We start from the raw sequence: 19,236 nt of genomic DNA, 5'->3' as shown, positions 1-19,236 counted from the left end.
GAAGTGTCAGAATTGAGAAGAAAAATATGGGAGGGCTGGGCAGGAAGGAAGCATGTGTCTTTAAAGCGGAGTTCCACACAAAAATGGAACTTCCGCTTTTCGGAACCCTCCCCCCCTCCAGGGTCACATTTGGCACCTTTCAGGGGGGAGGGGGGTGCAGATACCTGTCTAATAGGGCGTACACACGGTCGGACTTTGTTCGGACATTCCGACAACAAAATCCTAGGATTTTTTCCGAAGGATGTTGGCTCAAACTTGTCTTGCATACACACGGTCACACAAAGTTGTCGGAAAATCCGATCGTTCTAAACGCGGTGACGTAAAACACGTACGTGGGGACTATAAACGGGGCAGTGGCCAATAGCTTTCATCTCTTTATTTATTCTGAGCATGCGTGGCACTTTGTCCGTCGGATTTGTGTACACACGATCGGAATTTCCGACAACGGATTTTGTTGTCGGAAAATTTTATCTCCTGCTCTCCAACTTTGTGTGTCGGAAAATCCGATAGAAAATGTCTGATGGAGCCCACACACGGTCGGAATTTCCGACAACACGCTCCGATCGGACATTTTCCATCGGAAAATCCGACCGTGTGTACGGGGCATAAGACAGGTATTTGCACCCACTTCCGGCATAGACTCCCATGGGAGTCTATGCCTCTTCCTGTCTTCCTGTCAGTCCGTGCTGTCTCCTGGGAAACACACAGCTCCCAGGAGATAGCGGGGACCAGTTACGATGTGCAGCGCGACTCACGCATGCGCAGTAGGGAACCGGGAAGTGAAGCCACAACGCTTCACTTCCTGATTCCCTCACCTAGGATGGCGGCGGCAGCTGCCAAGAACCGAGCGGGTTCTTGGCGTCGCCTGCCGACATCGCTGGACCCTGGGACAGGTAAGTGGCCATGTATTAAAAGTCAGCAGCTGCAGTATTTGTAGCTGCTGGCTTTTAATATTTTTTTTTTTTGGCGGTTTAGGTGGACCCCCGCTTTAAGACACATGCCCCCTTCTATGACACTGCAATGAGAGGAGAGCCTCACTGCAGTATTTTTATTGGAGCAATGGTACTTTACCATTGGTCTAAGGCTCCAAGCTGAGAGTGTGCCAGCAGTATTTAAACTGGCAGTTCTGCATGTAGCTCCTGACAGGCTGTGCAAGGAGCCCTGTATCTCTGGAACCATAGGTGGCAATTTTGACCAGTGGTTGGGTAGGACTTTGGCTACCTACCCCCCCCCCCCCCCCCCAAATTTGTGGTCTCTATGACACCAGGTTGCCGAGCTACCTCACTCGAAGCTCGAATGTTTTTCTTTTTTTTTTAGTTAGGCCTCACCTGCCTCCCCTGACTGCACGTCCCTGCAGTGAAGGGAGCTCTTAAGGCATCAGCATACCAAGACATTTTGGACAATTTCATGCTCCCAACTTTGTGGGAACAGTTTGGGGATGGCCCCTTCCTGTTCCAACATGACTGCGCACCAGTGCACAAAGCAAGGTCCATAAAGACATGGATGAGCGAGTTTGGGGTGGAGGAACTTGACTGGCCTACACAGAGTCCTGACCTCAACCAAACAGCTTTGGGTTGAATTGAGGCCTTCTCCTCCATCAGTGCCCGGCTTCACAAATGCGCTTATTGAAGAATGGTCAAACATTCCCATAGACACACTCCTAAACCTTGTGGACAGCCTTCCCAGAAGAGTTGAAGCTGTTATAGCTGCAGAGGGTGGGCCAACTCAATATTGAACCCTACGGACTAAGAATGGGGTGCCATTAAAGTTCATGTGTATATAAAGGCAGGCGTCCCAATACTTTTGGTAATATAGTATATATGTGAATATGATCACCCAAAAGCAGAACTGTGGGCAGTTAGAAAAGTTTCAATTCATTTGTTAAAAAATGATTTAATGTATTTTTAAAAAATGCCCCTAATTTTGTTTAATCTGGCGTGCTGGCATTATTTGGCTACTCTGGATCCACTGTGGAGATTTCCCCACACTTCCTGTCCCTGTGACTCCAGAAAAGGAAATTTGAGTCTAAAGTGTCACTAGAACAGGGAGACACATACCACAACCTGAACCAGGACGCATACAACATACATAGGTTTGAACTCTCCCCCTTCCCATTAAAACAAGGTTGCTACTTTGTCTCTTTTGGACAACGTTTCTATGGCTTCCTGTTTTTGTGACACCCTAGACAGGAAGGGAGCAGAAATCTCTCCAGTGGGGACACAGCAATAAAAACCTGACCGCTAAAACTTAGATTAAAGCTTTGCTTGATGCTGGGTTTTAAAATGTAGCGTGCTTAGAGAAAATATATTATAGCTTTTCCTCAGACTGTATGTATGTCAAAAACTCTTTCCTGGAAACATGGCCGGAAGTGAGAGAAAATCTCTACAAAATGAGGGGAAATCCCCCTTTCACACAGTTTTCACTGGAACAGATGTCCCCAGGGAAAGCTTTCCGCTTACTCCCTTGTTCCACTGACAACTGTAACATTTTGGATTTCACATCATTTTTTGTGGTGGTGACAATGGCAAATAGATAGGTGAATCCCCCCCAGTTGGGACAAAAATAATAATTAAAAAAACATGGTAGTGGCTCTAATTCTATACTGCCCTATTCAAAAATTACAAAAATTGACAGTACTTATGTGAACTGAAAAGGGATTGAATGCTATGGTCTACCTCCCACCAAAGCCTTTATAGAAAAAGCCTGTTCCTGCTCTCAGAAGGGAAAACCACTCAAAGGCAACAACACATCTCCTACCGGTCTCCCGACTTTGGTGTCTCTTCTTCCACCACATCACAGGAGTCAGTAACGTACGTCCTATTGTCAGTTGATCAGGTGTCAGGGATATTGTCAGATCACATTGATTGAAGGCAGCCCATGACTTATAAAGTCTCGTGCGCATAGGTTTCTAGGTACGACAGTCCATAGAGCCAACGAGGAGAAAGGTCCCCAAGCTCTCACGTATGGTATTTAGCCACGCTGCCTTGCTAAACGAGAAGCCTCTCAAGTTTAATGAGTTCTTTAAAAAAATATGAAGCTTGAAGGGAGCGATGGAACCCTCGGGAGAGCGTGACGGGTGGAAGGATACGAAGAGACCAACGTGACTTAGAAATGACTTTCTATTGCCCGATTTCAATCAATTGACATATTTCCACTCCTACTACGGCGGCGTCTCCCTTTCCCATCTGAAAGGGTTACGTTACCTTTTGTTTACACATCTTAACAAAACGACGAAGCTCGGCTAAGGTTCCTTGCAAGTATTAAATTCTTTTCCAGAGACACTGCCATTAGGAGGCCACTGGTGATTTTAAAGTACTGTAGATCTAAACTCTAACTGGATGACATTTGGTTTGCTAAAGCACCGTGCATCATAAAAGGTTCTCATGTTTTCTTTTTATTTTGTTTTCACTGTTTTTCATACTTTATTACATCTCAGTGTTGCTGGTTAGGCCATATTGAGTCAATATGCTGGTAGGTTAATTGGATCCTGTCTAAATTGTCCCTAGTATGTATGAATGTGAGTTAGGGACCTTAGATTGTAAGCTCCTTGAGGGTAGGGACTGATGTGAATGTACAATGAATATGTAAAGCGCTGCGTAAATTGACAGCGCTATATAAGTACCTGAAATAAATAAATAAATAAATAAATGATATTGGCCAGATATGGCCATGTGGGCACATTGGGTCAGTGATGTGATAAGCATCACATTTTTATTTATTTAATACAAATCCGGATCCTATCACCATGTGGCATCCTTACTGATTTTTAGATTTTAACCACTTTAATACTGGGCACTTTTTTTTGTTTTTTTTGTTTACAAACTATATTTATTGAGTACAAAAAGGTGGTACAAAAAGCTTTTGTCATATGCCATAAAAAGTACAATACAGGTAGTTTACACATAGTTTACACATAAGGACTATCAAAATATATTGTGTGAGTTGATATATATATATATATATATATATTTTTTTTTTGGTAAGTCAACAAGTTGACATTAATCTTTACGATTGTTATATATATACATATCTTATATTGTTCTTAGGACTCCGATACCTGGTAATGTCCTTCAGGGTTGAAAAAGATTGGAAAGGTTAAGCCATGGGTCCCATTTTTTATTATAAAAATTATTAGTATTCTGTAGTGTGTGGAATATTTTTTCCATAAGATTAATATTGTTGATTCTGGTTTTCAAATGTGGCACTTTTATTGTATTGAATGAGGTGATCTCTTAAAGCGGAGTTCCACCCAAAAGTGGAACTTCCGCTCATCGGATTCCTCCCCCCTCCGGTGTCACAGTTGGCACCTTTCAGGGGGGAGGGGGGAGCAGATACCTGTCTAAGACAGGTATCTGCACCCACTTCTGGGAATAGACTCCCATGGGAGCCACGCCCCCTCCCGCACTCCCCCGCTGTCTCCTGGGAAAGACACAGGTCCCAGGAGATAGCGGGGACCATTGAGAAAGCGCAGCGTGACTCGCGCATGCGCAGTAGGGAATCGGGAAGGGAAGCCGCAACGCTTCACTTCCTGATTCCCTCACTGAGAATGGAGATGGCAGCACCCGAGGATCGAGGGACGGTTCGGTCTCGGGTGCCGACATCGCTGGACCCCGGGACAGGTGAGTGACCTTATTTTAAAAGTCAGCAGCTGCTGACATCTAAAATTTTTTTTTTCGCGGGACACCCGCTTTAAGGAAACCAGTATTTTTAATGGGAAGTCCCACACATCTTCTCAATCTTCGGAGTCCAACTCCGGAACATCCCGGGCCCCATTGCTGATGGAGCCTGGACCGTTCAGGGGAAGAGACCCGAAGGAGATGTGCATATAGCACTGAGGTGGGTTTTTCGGTACAATCAAATCACAATATCCGCTCTAGGTCGGATTGCACCATCTGCCCCTCCCCTGGCGGGAACTGAGCCCTGAAAGCATGGGACAACTGTAGATATCTAAATTTAAGTGAGAGCGTGGCGTTGTGATGAGACATTAAGTGATCAAAGGAGAATATCGTTAGATCTGCGGTGATGTCTGAAAGAGCCTTGATATGGTACCTGGCCTATATCACAGGGTCTGGGATCTCGAGAAAGTGCTACAGGTTGGGATTGTTCCAGAGTGGGGCGTTTGGGGATACAGCGGTCAGAGGATACTTTTCACAGATCAGACCTTCCCTCCAGGCCCTAAGGGTGGTACGCATGGAAGGGGGTTAGGTCGTATGGAGCTTTTGGACCCCGCAAAAGGAGGTTCGACAATGCCTCTGCAGATCGCAACACCGTAGCCTCAGTGGCCCAAGCCGAGTTGGAGCTATCTGGAACAAGCCACCAAAATGCAGTGACCAATTGAGCCGCTATGAAGTATTTGTGACAATCCAGGAATGCTAAGCCCCCCTGCGAACAAGGGCGCATTAGGGTGGTTAATTTAAAGCGGGGGGACGTGGACCCCAAAGAAAGGAGGAGAACATTTTGTTTAGTTGGGAAAAGAATGACTTGGGGATCCATTGAGGGGAGTTACGAAACAAGTATGTGAACTTGGGAAGTATTTTCATCTTGATGAGGTTAACACGGCCCAGTAGGGACAGGGGGAGGTTCTCCCATGCTTTCAGTTTGGCTTTGACTGAGTTGATTACTGGAAACAAGTTCATTGGAATGAAGTCAGTCACGTTCCCTGAGATACACACCCCCAAGTAGGTAAACTCGTCTACCCATTGCAGCTGAAGAGAAGCCGAGGCCCCTTTTTTAGCATCAGCATCAATGGCCAGCAGCTGAGACTTACCCCAATTTACCTTGAGCCCCGTCACTACAGAGAATTCTTTCAGGACTGACAATGCCCCTTGCAGGGAGGGGCCAGCATCATTCAGGAAGAGGAGGAGGTCATCTTCATACAAGGCCACCCTCTCCTCCAGCCAACCCAGCCGTAGACCTTTAATGTGTGGCGAGACATGTAATGCCACCGGTTCCATGGCAATGGCAAAAAGTGCCGGAGAGAGAGGGCAGCCCTGTCGTGTACCCCTAGAAAGTTTAAAAATACTAGACAGACGACCCCCTAAGCGAATGGCAGCCGTAGGCGAATGATATATAACCAATAACCAATGAATGAATACCAGGGGAAACCCCATTCTCCGCAGAATCTCCCACAGGAAAGGCCATTCAATCGAGTCCAAGGCCTTCTCAATGTCAAGAGAGGCAACCACTCTAGAACCCTGATTGTCTTGTCGTGCATGGAGGTTAGTAAACAACCTACGAAGATTGATGTCTGTAGATTTATGGGACATGAACCTGATCTGATCTGAGTCAATGAGAGAGGGGAGTAATGGATTAAGTCTAGTGATAAGAAGTTTAGTTAGGATTTTGAGGTCAGTATTAAGGAGTGTTATAGGTCTATAAGAGGCACATAATTTGGGGTCTTTGCCCGCTTTAGGGATGAGGATAACATGTGCGTGTGCCATGGAAGGTGGAAGAGAGCCCTGTTCCAGACAATGTGTAAATAGGGCGGCCAGTCGGGGGGCCAACGTATTACCATGTGCTACATAGAAATCAGTCGGGAGACCATCTGGGCCAGGAGCTTTGCCAGTGGATAGGGAGTCAATTACAACTTGAACCTCTTCTGCGGTGATTGGAGTAACTAGATGGGCTCTCTCGGAGTCGGAGGCGCTGTCACACTTTAAATGACAATTGCGCGGCCATGCAACACTGTACCCATGAGAAATTTTTATCATTTTTTTTCACACAAATAGCTTTCTTTTGGCGGCATTTAATCACCACTATTTTTTTCTTTTATTTTTTGCTAAATAAATTTTAAAAAGACGGAACATTTTGTTCGTTTCTGTTATAAAATTTTACAAATAAATAATCTTTCTTCATAAATTTTGGTCAAAATGTTTTCTGCTACATTCCTTTAGTGAAAATAACCCAAATCAGTCTTTATTATTTAGTCTGTAGGAAAGTAATAGAGTCCACAAACTATAGTATATACAGTATCTCACAAAAGTGAGTACACCCCTCACATTTTTGTAAATATTTTATTATATCTTTTCATGTGATAACACTGAAGAAATGACACTTTGCTACAATGTAAAGTAGTGAGTGTACAGCTTGTATAACAGTGTAAATTTGCTGTCCCCTCAAAATAACTCAACACACAGCCATTAATGTCTAAACCACTGGCAACAAAAGTAAGTACACCCCTAATGCCACGTACACGCGACCTTTTTTGCCGTCCGAATAAACTCCGAAGGTTTCTCCGACGGAATTCCGCTCAAGTGGTCTTGCCTACACGGGGTCACACCAAAGTTCGACTGTCCAGAACGCGGTGACGTACAACACGTACGACGGGACAAGAAAAAGGAAGTTCAATAGCCAGTAGCCAATAGCTTCCGTCTCGTACTTGCTTCAGAGCATGGTTCTTTTTAGGTCCTTCGGAACAGTATACAGACGAGCGGTTTTCCCGGTAGGAATTGGTTCCGTCGGAAATATTAAGAACATGTTCCATTTCTAGGTCCGTCAGAATTTTCCAATGAGGCATACACACGATCGGAATAGACGATGAAAAGCTTCTGTCAGACTTTTTCTGTCGGACATTCCGCTCGTGTGTGCGCGACATTAGTGAAAATGTCCAAATTGGGCCCAAAGTGTCAATATTTTGTGTGGCCAAAATTATTATCCAGCACTGCCTTAACCCTTTTGGGCATGGAGTTCACCAGAGCTTCACAGGTTACCACTGAAGTCCTCTTCCACTTCTCCATGATGGCATCACAGAGCTGGTGGATGTTAGAGATGTTGCGCTCGTCCACCTTCCATTTGAGGATGCCCCACAGATGCTCAATAGGGTTTAAGTCTGGAGACATGCTTGGCCAGTCCATCACCTTTACCCTCAGCTTCTTTAGTAAGGCAGTGGTCGTCTTGGAGGTGTGTTTGGGGTCCATATCATGTTGGAATACTGCCCTGGGGCCCAGTCTCCGAAGGGAGGGGATCATGCTCTGCTTCAGTATGTCACAGTACATGTTGGCATTCATGGTTCCCTCAATGAACTGAAGCTCTCCAGTGCCGGCAGCACTCATGCAGCCCCAGACCATGACACTCCCACCACCATGCTTGACTGTAGGCAAAACACACTTGTGTTTGTACTCCTCACCTGGTTTGCTGCCACACACACTTGACACCATCTGAACCAAATAAGTTTATCTTGGTCTCATCAGACCACAGGACATGGTATCATTAATCTATGTCCTTAGTCTGCTTGTTTTCACTAAACTGTTTGCAGGCTTTCTTGTGCATCATCTTTAGAAGAGGCTTCCTTCTAGGACGACAGCCATGTAGACCAATTTGATGCAGTGCGCGGCGTATGGTCTGAACACTGACAGGCTGACCCCCCACCCCTTCAACCTCTGCAGCAATGCTGGCAGCACTCATACGTCTATTTCCCAAAGACAACCTCTGGATATGACGCTGAACACGTGCACTCAACTTCTTTGATCGACCATAGCGAGGCCTGTTCTGAGTAGAACCTGTCCTGTTAAACCGCTGTATGGTCTTGGCCACCGTGCTGCAGCTCAGTTTCTGGGTCTTGGTAATCTTCTTATAGCCTAGGCCATCTTTATGCAGAGCAACAATTCTTTTTTTCAGATCCTCAGAGAGTTCTTTGCCATGAGGTGCCATGTTGAACTTCCAGTGACCAGTATGAGAGAGTGAGAGCGATAACACCAAATTTAACACACCTGCTCCCTATTCACACCTGAGACCTTGTAACACTAATGAGTTACATGACATCGGGGAGGGAAAATGGCTAATTGGGCCCAATTTGGACATTTTCACTTAGAGTTGTACTCACTTTGGTTTCCAGTGGTTTAGACATTAATTGCTGTGTGTTGAGTTATTTTGAGGGGACAACAAATTTACACTGTTATACAAGCTGTACACTCACTACTTTACATTGTAGCAAAGTGTCATTTCTTCAGTGTTGTCACATGAAAAGATATAATAAAATATTTACGAAAATGTGAGGGGGATGTACTCACTTTTGTGAGATACTGTATAATAAAAACAAATTCACACTACATATGTGTTCCTCCTCCCTATCCACAGATATTATGTTCCCAGATTTGAAATACAGCACAGGAAAAATCTGCTACCAAGAGAGACCCGGAGAAGAGTAATGTGTCAGAGACTTCAGCTTTTCTGGCTGGTAATGTGATCTGCAGCTTGGAACCTTGCTGTTAGCCGTGTAACAACAGCGCTCATGTTACAGGTGCAACACAGATGTAGATTAGAGCACAGCACAGATAACAGTGCTGCTCACCATACACACCTATGTAATGATACATAATAGTACAGCCATCTGCATTATGTCAGGAGCTGTGCTCCACATATCTATTGTCAGGAACTCGCTTGATGACCACTTATTCAGCCGGGCAGTTGTCCACATTGTGATTGGCTGTCTTAAGCAGATCATACACTCTACAATCAGATTGTGCAATCTCTGCACAATCTTCTTAATTTTTTTTTTTTTTTTACGCCAGCAATTGCAGTTTACAGCTTTCAATGCTGCTGGCTCCTGCTTCCTTAACCACTATAATACAGGGCACTTATACACCTTCCTGCCCAAGCCAATTTTCAGCTTTCAGCGCTGTCGCAGTTTGAATGACAATTGCGCGGTCATGCTACACTGTACCCAAACTAAATGTTTATCATTTTGTTCCCACAAATAAAGTTTTCTTTTGGTGGTATTTGATCACCTCTGGGATTTTTTATTTTCTGCTAAACAAATAAAAAAAGACCGAAAATTTTGAAAAAAAAAATGTTTTTTTTTTGTTTCTGTTACAAAACTTTGTAAATAAGTAAGTTTTCACCTTCACTGATGGGGCTGCACTGACAGACACTGATAAGGCAGCACTGATGGGCACCAATGAGGTCGCACTGATGAGGTGGCACTAATGGCCACTGATGATGGGCACTACTATGCGGCACTGATGGGGCACTGATAGGCAGCACTGATGGTTACTGATAGGTGGCACTGATATGCAGCACTGATGGGTACACATAAGTGGCACTGATGGGCACTGAAAGGCAGCACGGATGGGTGGCATGAATGGGCACTGATAGGCAGCACGGATAGGTACTGATAGGCAGCACGGATGGGCATGGATGGGCACTATAATGCCTGCCAATCAGGGATGCCCATTGTGGGCACTGATTGGCATCCATTGCGGGCACTGATTGGCATTCCTGGTGATCTAGGGTGGCATACCTGGTGGTGACTAGTGGTGGCATCCCTGGTGGTGACTAGTGGTGGCATCCCTGGTGGTCCAGTGTGGGCATCCTCGGGGGGGGGGGGCTGCGCTGATAATCGATCAGCACAGATCCCCCCTGACAAAGGAGCAGACGATCGTCTCTCCTCTACCTACGTCTTACAGATGCGAGTGAGGGCTCTTCCTGTTTACATCGTGATCAGCTGTGATTGGACACGGCTGATCACGTGGTAAAGAGTCTCCGTCAGAGGCTCTTTACCTAGATCGGAGTTGCGGTGTGTCAGACTGACACACCGCAACAACAATCGCCGCGAAGTGCGTCCCGGGGGCGCGCAGCGGCTTGATATCCTGGCGACATCAAATGACGCTCGGTCAGGATATTGAAACCACTTTGCCGCCGTCATTTTGCTATAAAGCGGGCGGCAAGGGTGACTAAATAGGATGCTGCAAGAGAAAAGAGCCACCTTGAAGCAGGACACCTGGGGCAGTGGTCATGGCACCAGCCTAAACTGGAACATAGGCAAGGAGTAAAAGAAGAAGTTGCTTACTTATTCAATAATTAAATCACCTGCTGTAAGTGCGTAAAAGAAGAGGGTTAATATCACTTTAAAGAGGTTGTAAACCTCCGAAAAAAAATAAAAATAAAAACCTGAAAGACAAAAGGCATAATGCATACTAGCTCATTATGAAATACTTACCTTGGAACAATGCCCTGCAGTGTCACCCGCACTCCGCTCCCACGACTGACATCACCGGAGTTACTTCCGGGTTCACGGGCTCTGGCGCAGTGATTGGCCGGAGACACAATTACATCACTCCTGCGCATGTGCGCAGGACAAATCCATCCCCACCATCAGAGTCTCGGCACAGGTCCTGAAAAAACGGCACCAGCAGGTCGTTTCTTCAGTGCACATGCGCCGATGACGTCGGCAGCAGTGGATATAGTAAATACCTCCTAAACTGTGCAAGTTTAGGAGATATTTACAGTACCTACAGGTAAGCGTTATTATAGAGTTTAGAACCACTTTAAGCCCCAATTACTCCAGCCTTAGCCCGTGAATTGCTGGATGCCATGATTGAAGCCATCCCAGGGACTGCACTGTGGGAGCATTTGCAGCACAAATCCATCCCCACCATCAGAGGCTCTCATAAAGACCGGTTACTTTCAAAACCTGCACCTTGTTGTAAGCCATTTGTCATCCTGCTATTGTCCCTGGCCATTATAGCTATTCTGCATTCACCCAGGACCATTTTAATTAACCGCTTACCGACCAGTCATTGTACTGTGGCAGGTCAGCACGATCCCGCGAGCCGTCGTAGCTGTACGTTGGCTCCTTTAAGCGGGATAGCAGGCGCGCGCTGCACTGCGGGGGTTCCAATGCTCGTGGCTGACGGTCCCAATGACCGCCGGCCACAAGCGATTGCGGGCACAAGAGGCAAAACAGGGACGTGTGTGTGTATGTGTGTGTGTAAACACAAAAATCCCTGTTCTGTTCTGTGAGGAGTAACAGATGGTGAGTTCCTAATAGCTAGGAAACACGATCTGTCATTTCCTCTAGGTCTGTCCCCTCCCCCTACAGTTAGAAACACACACAGGGAACACAATTAACCCCTTGATCGCCCCCTAGTGTTAACCCCTTCCCTGCCAGTGACATTTATACAGTAATCAGTGCATTTTTATAGCACTGATAGCTGTATAAATGCCAGTGCTCCCTCAAATGTGTCAAAAGTGTCCGATGTGTCCATAATGTCGCAGTCCCAATAAAAATCGCAGATTGCCGCCATTACTAGTAAAAAAATAATAATAATAAAAATGCCATAAATCTATCCCCTATTTTGTAGACGCTATAACTTTTGCGCAAACCAATCAATATACGCTTATTGCGGGTTTTTTTTTTAACCAAAAATATGTAGAAGAACACATATTGACCTAGACTGAGAAAAAATTAGCTTTTTTAAAAAAAAAATAGGGCTATATATAATAATAATAATAATAATAATAAAAATAATATAGCAAAAAATACAAAATAGTGTTTTTTTTCAAAATTGTCGGTCTTTTTTTGTTTATAGCGCAAAAACTAAAAACCGCAGAGATGATCAAATACCACTAAAAGAAAGCTCTATTTGTGGGAAATAAAAGTAATTTTGTTTGCGTGCAACGTCACATGACTGAGCAATTGTCAGTTAAAGCGACGCAGTGCCGAATCGCAAAAAATGGCTCGGTCATTCAGCAGCCAAATCTTCTGGGGCTAAAGTGGTTAAAATGGATGTAAACCCCCACATATACCCAGTGAAGTGAACAGCCTCAGATGTAACTCAGAGATTAAACAAATCTCCCTACATAAGTTTTACATGTATATCTGCTGTCTTCAGCTTTATATAATGTTTAGAAAGTGCACATCGTGTTATATATTTTCACTTCCTCATTCAGCAGTAGCAGTGTAGTGTTGGATTACACTGGGAGACAGCTGATTGGAGGAAAGGCACACACCCCCTCTCCAGATAGGCAGAGACTTTCAGAGCTGTGCTGTGAGTAGAGCAGCATCCTGCTAATCTACTTATAGCACCTACCCTGACACAAAATTCAGGCTGGTTTTATCACATGTGTCAAAGAACTTTTCAGAAGTTATCATGCTGATAACAGAAGATTGGAGCAGGAGAGAGCCATGGGACTTAGTGCTTTGAAGAGAGATAAGAAAACACTGCAGATATATGTGCCCAGCTCAAATTTCATGAATCGACTTTACATGCACTTTAAGCGGATGTCCTCTGGATGCCCCTGTTTTTTTTTCACAATTCAAAATATAATGGTGGCTGCACACGTGCAATATCTACAAAACCATTCAATCGATCATTTATTGAGACAAAACCAGAGACAATCAGTCTATGATCTTAGAGAGCTCTCAGCCACGGCAGAATTTTGCTGATCGCTTCACATAACTCATACAAATATCTACATGTGTGCTGGACAATTCTTGGATGTGCCGGGGAATTGATTTTTTTCACAGATCAATAAAATGATTGCTTACATTTATATACAGTGGAACCTTGGATTACGAGCATAATCCGTTCCAGGAGAATGCTTGTAATCCAAAGCACTCGCATATCAAAGCGAGTATTCTCCATAGAAGTCAATGGAAACCAAGATAATTAGTTCTGCATTGACTTCTATTACATGCAATACCGCATGTGGCCAGAGGTGGAGGGGGCGCCGGAGAGCATCGGAAATACTCGGGGACAGCTCGGCTGAACTCGGAAAGGCTCGGAAACACTCAGGAACAGAGTATTACTCGTAAACCAAGGTTCCACTGTACTGATATGCCATATTTTCAGCTGGTGTTTTCTGTTGATCTCAAAGTGTGGAAAAATATTGTGTGTAGAAATGTTCAATATTTGATTTTTTAAATCATTTGCACCTACATTGATCACAAATTGCTACGTGTATGGCCACTTATAGGGTGAGGAGAACTGATCTCTTCCCATACTGACCCATGTATATGCATGGATGCCACTGGAAGGAACATCAGACTTTAGGTCCCTTTGAGAATGAATACAGCATAAGCACACTCACTGTATGCATACAATCCCTAAAAAACATTTAGTACAAACAAAAAACAAATATTTTTGGGAAAGTGTATTTTGGGGGTCCGATCACACCTATGCGTTGCAGTAATGCATGCTACCACAACACACAACAATGTTACGTATTGTTTGTGGAACCCCAATGCACTTTACAGCTGCTGCTGGTAATGCTCAGCAGCACACCACAATGCACATACCTTACAATGAACATGCATTGTGGTGTGCTACAGTGTGATGGCAATTAGGTGCATGCATAGCTGTGTGCAGGGGGTGTGCTACGTGTGCCTGGGCACACCCTAATCACTCTGTGCGGTGCTGAATCCCCCTACTGCCCGGACTTCCCCCCGTGTTGCCCCCCACCTCCACATTGCTGCTGGTTCCCCTCCTCTCCCCCCCCCCCCCCCGGCTGCTGCGGGAGATGTTTTAGGATTGAGAGTGGCGAAAGGGGCTAATGAATATGTCATTTACCGGCTCCTTCCTTTTTTAAATGAACACAGTGAACACACTCGCTCACTGTGTTCAATCATAACTGAAGTATAGTAAACTTTATTTACTATGCTTCAGTTTGTGAATGAACAGGAAGCTGCTCAGCGCAGAGCACTTCCCTTTCATTCACTATTCAGTGCAGCTACAGAGAAAGGCATGTGTGTGTGTTTGAGGTTTGGGGTGCACACCTAAATGCAATAGGCTGCGCACACCAATGGCTGCATCCCAACCATGACACTACCTGCCTGGAGTTTGCATGTTCTCCCAGTGCCTGCGTGGGTTTCCTCCGGGTACTCCGGTTTCCTCCCACACTCCAAAGACATGCTGGGAGGTTAATTGGCTTCTGTCTAAATTGTCCCTAGTATGTATGAATGTGAGTTAGGGACCTTAGATTGTAAGCTCCAGGGTATAGGGACTGATGTGAATGTACAATGTATATGTAAAAGCGCTGCATAAATTGACGGCGCTATATAAGTACCTGAAATAAATAAATAAAAATAAAATGTCTGTTTATTTTTCCTATGTGGGCGTAGGCACTCTATTCAAAATGAATGAACTGCCCTAATTAAATAGATGGTAAAGATCAATCATTATCATTTTTATTTTACAGTTCTGTTCAGTAGCGGCCCGTCCATAGAGGACGCACGGGCGCTGCCCCCCCTATCCATGCATCCGGCCCTCTGATCTACATATCAGGGCGATGGGTGCATGCATTCCAATGGAGGGGGTGTGGATTTTTAAAGCACATGATAAGAGCCAGAGGCTCTAACAGGCTTCAAAATAGGGTGGGCTGGGGGCGCAGAGCATTGCGTCTGGAGCCCACCCAGGTGTGTTCCAACAGCGAATGAATATTCGCTGTTGAAACACTGATCCTCCTCCCAGCCAATCGGGAAGCTGGTCTGATAACCGTCACCCGATTGGCTGAAAGGACAGGCGATCCTATTAGATGCCTAGGAGGAGGGGAGGAGACGCACGGTGGAAGCGAGGAGGAGAAGACTGATGCCCGTCGCAGCCCGATGTCCGCTGATGCCCCGATCCCCACCGATGCCCGATATGCCCGCCGCCTAGATGGGGTAAGTGCCGGTGGACCAACAGACAGCAAGGGGGGGGTGGGTGGGGGGTTTGAGGTTCATCAGGGGGGTGGCTGTTCGCTGCCCCCCCCCCAACAAAAAAACACCAGCCACCACTTCTGCAATGTTAGGCAACGCGCTGCACTTTGCTGACTGGCAATGCATTGTGATTCAGTGCAATGTGCTGTGATAAAACGCAGCATGGTAAATGGGACACAAAGGAAACAATTGTTTCTTGCATGTCCCTGTGGTGACAGACGTTTTACCATGCTGTAAAACGTCTGCCACTGCATATAGTGTCAATTGGCCCTAAAGCCTCGTACACACCAGTCGTTTTTTTTCGTTTAACCCATCAGGGCTGGACGAAAAAAAAACTGACAGCTCAGGAGGTACCGATGTATTAATTAACTATCTGATGTTAGTACAGCAATCTACCCTGCTATGCTATTGTGTTCTGACAGGGGGAAGGCCCCCTCACCAGAACACTCGAGTTAGCTATTGGCTGAGAGCGCTGATCGGGAGCCAGTGGGTAGCCCTTTTTTTTTCGGTCATGCCCCTTCGACAGAAGCCAGCTGAACGGCCGGCTTCCGTTGAACCAACTCCAGTACACGCGGGCCCGAATGTCAGCCGGTTTCTATTGAAATGGCTAATGCCACCCGACATTCAGCCCGTGTGTACTAGGCTTAAGTCTCTGACTTGGAACAAAGTTTGCAGCATAATGCCTCCTACACACGATCGGACTTTCCGCCAACAAAACCGTGGAATTTTGTCCGAAGGGCGTTGGCTCAAACTTGTCTTACATACACACGGCCACACAATTGTTGGCCAACAATTACGATCGTAGTGACGTACTACATGTTTTTTTTTTTTAGCTCTTTAGCACCACCCTTTGGGCTCCTTCTGCTAATTTTTTGTTAGTAGAAGTTTGGCGAGTGTTGATTTGCGCTTTTCTTTTCCCGTTTTTCATTTAGCGCTTTTCATTTCATGCTTTTCAGTTTGTTTCTGAACGGCCGTTCATCAACCAGCCATGTTGCAGAATCGGAGGAGATAACGTGTTATTTATTATTGGTCTTGGAGTTATTGCTTTGACATTATTTTTTGGGTTGAATAATAATGATTTGATTTGGTATATTTTCTATATTTTTGGATGCATAGAATGCACTTTTTGGTTAAGTTCTATTGGCAGATAACAAGTCTAATTTTATTTGTTTTCTTTTTTTAATGCACAATAAAAAAAATTGTGGAGAATAATACTTGGCTATGTGTTTTACTTCAAATGATAGTTTGGGAGTAGACAGTTACATTTTAAAAAATACAATATAAAATTAACAAGGGACACCAATATAGTTGTATCTTTGATCTTAAAAACTACGGGATAATGGTGTTGTGGTAACTTGCCTAAATAAAAAAACAAAAACAAAAAGCATAATAATATTATTCACTAGAAAAAAAAAAGCCTTTGAAAATTCGTTTGCAATAACTCCATCAGTATCACCAGCAAAGCAGCTTCATTATTATCCCATTAAAGAAGAAGAGAATTGTGCGCTGCATTTGGAGATTTCATAATTTGCCGCGTCACGAATGTTAATTCTCTATTACGAACGCTAGTTTACAAGACCGACCGCTTCTGGCTCCTCCTTGCTTCCGAGCATGCGTGTTTGTACTTTGGACTTTTGTCCGACGGACTTGTGTACACACGATCGGAAAGTCCGACAAAACACATTTGTTGGCAGGAAAATTTGAAAACCTGCCATCCAACATTTGTTGGTGGAAAGTCCGACAACAATTGTCCGATGGAGCGTACACACGGTTGGATTTACAACAGCCTGTCATCGAACATTTTCCCGTCGGCAAGTCCGATCGTGTGTACGAGGCTTAAGAGTTTTGTCTGGACTCTGGCTTTGCTCCAGGTCTGTGCAGGCCAGGCACTTAGCATTTTGAGAAATAGGCCAGCAATGGCAGCTTAGGAACTTTTCCCAGTACAGATTCCCTTTAGTTTACTGAAGTGTATGTTTTGGATCCAGGTATATTAGATGTGCAGGCGCCGTCTCTTACCAGTATGGTCGCCCACTTTTCCATCCAGCTGGTGCTGAGAAGTTTTACTGCTGGGCGTTAAGGTTCGGCTGAGCTGGCAGTCGGCATGGTACAGGGAGAACCACCGCTGGCATGGAAACTGCCATGACTTGTCTCGGTGTGTGTTGGTGACGGTGATATCGTTCACATACCAGGCATGTTGTTGTTCCAAGCCGTCATGCTGTGTTAAAAAAAAAAAAAAACAAGAGTGGACTTTATGTTTAAACTTTTTCTTACATTTTTGGCTTTGGTGCCCCTGTGCCCGCCCCCAGGCATAGTTGATGGGCGCTCCCCGATTCACCACAGCGATGTGAGCACCTTACATAATAACCATTGGTAACAAGTGGTAACATTATTGTTTATATATAATATGTCATGTCATTGACTGTTGCATTTTCTTACATATAGTGCTGCCCTACTACTAGCATTGAGGGTCCTGAGGAAGCCTTTAAGATGGCGAAACGTTGACCAGACTACCAGAAATGTACAGAACTCTATATGTACACCTGTATCTTACTGTAAAGTTAATTTTACTTTGGTGCCCCTGTGCCCGCCCCCAGGCATAGTTGATGGGCACTCCCCGATTCACCACAGCGATGTGAGCACCTTACATAATAACCATTGGTAACAAGTGGTAACATTATTGTTTATATATAATATGTTATGTCATTGACTGTTGCATTTTCTTACATATAGTGCTGCCCTACTACTAGCATTGAGGGTCCTGAGGAAGCCTTTAAATTGGCGAAACGTTGACCAGACTACCAGAAATGTACAGAACTCTATATGTACACCTGTATCTTACTGTAAAGTTAATTTACTTATTATTTCCGGTAGCTATAGCGGGGCATACGATTGGTACTGTGTCCACATTTGGACCTTGCGGAGGCAGCTCATGTTTACACTTTTTATATGTCATTTTTAATCAATTTTGAATAAACATATATTTTATGCGTTGTATTTTTTGTGGACTCCCATACTGAGCCCTTAAAGTCCGATCCAAATGGGCAGAGCTTGAACTATTCCAGCTCGCAATCTCTTTCTTCTTATGTATAAATATGGATGTGGCTTTATGAAGTCAAACTTGCTTTTTTTTAACAATCTTTTTATTAACCACTTCAGCCCCGGAAGATTTGGCTGCTCTATGACCTGGCCATTTTTTGCGATACGGCACTGCGTCGCTTTAACTCACAACTGCGACGTTGCACCCAAAAAAAATTGACGTCCCTTTTTTTTCCCACAAATAGAGCTTTCTTTTGGTGGTATTTGATCATCTCTGCGTTTTTTTATTTTTTTGCACTATAAACAAAAGAAGAGTGACAATTTTGAAAAAAAAAACACAATATTTTGCATTTTGTGCTGTAATAAACAGCTCCAATTTTTTAAAAAAAAAATAATTTTTTCCTCAGTTTAGGCCAATATGTATTCTTCTACATATTTTTGGCAATAAAAAAAATCGCAAAAAGCGTATATTGATTGGTTTGCGCAAAAGTTATAGCGTCTACAAAATAGGGCATGGATTAATGGCATTTTTATTATTGTTATTTTTTTTTACTAGTAATGGCGGCGATTTGCAATTTTTATCGAGACTGCGACATTGTGGCGGACGCATCGGATACTTTTGACACATTTTTGGGTCGATTGACAATTATACAGCGATCAGTTCTATAAAAATGCATTGATTACTGTATAACTGTCACTGGCAGGGAAGGGGTTAACACTAGGGGGCGATCAAGGGGTTAACTGTGTTCCCTAGTGTGTGTTCTAACTGTAGGGGGAGGGGACTG

The 19,236-nt window shown here is 44.4% G+C and overlaps 1 protein-coding gene across 2 annotated transcripts in view; it reads right to left on the bottom strand.

Moving 5' to 3' along the window:
• Positions 1 to 19,236, bottom strand: part of LOXHD1 (lipoxygenase homology PLAT domains 1) — a 359,211-nt gene that overhangs the window by 290,711 nt on the left and 49,264 nt on the right. For both annotated transcript variants that reach the window (XM_073619032.1, XM_073619042.1), the window contains exon 7: positions 17,432 to 17,630. In XM_073619032.1, coding sequence (XP_073475133.1) covers positions 17,432 to 17,630 — 199 coding nt within the window. The remainder of the gene's footprint in view (positions 1 to 17,431; positions 17,631 to 19,236) is intronic.

Source organism: Aquarana catesbeiana, linkage group LG01 (genome assembly GCF_042186555.1).
Source record: "Aquarana catesbeiana isolate 2022-GZ linkage group LG01, ASM4218655v1, whole genome shotgun sequence".
Lineage (NCBI taxonomy): Eukaryota > Metazoa > Chordata > Amphibia > Anura > Ranidae > Aquarana > Aquarana catesbeiana.
The sequence above is the reverse complement of the archived record's forward strand: the minus strand, read 5'-3'. Positions and strand labels throughout refer to the sequence as shown.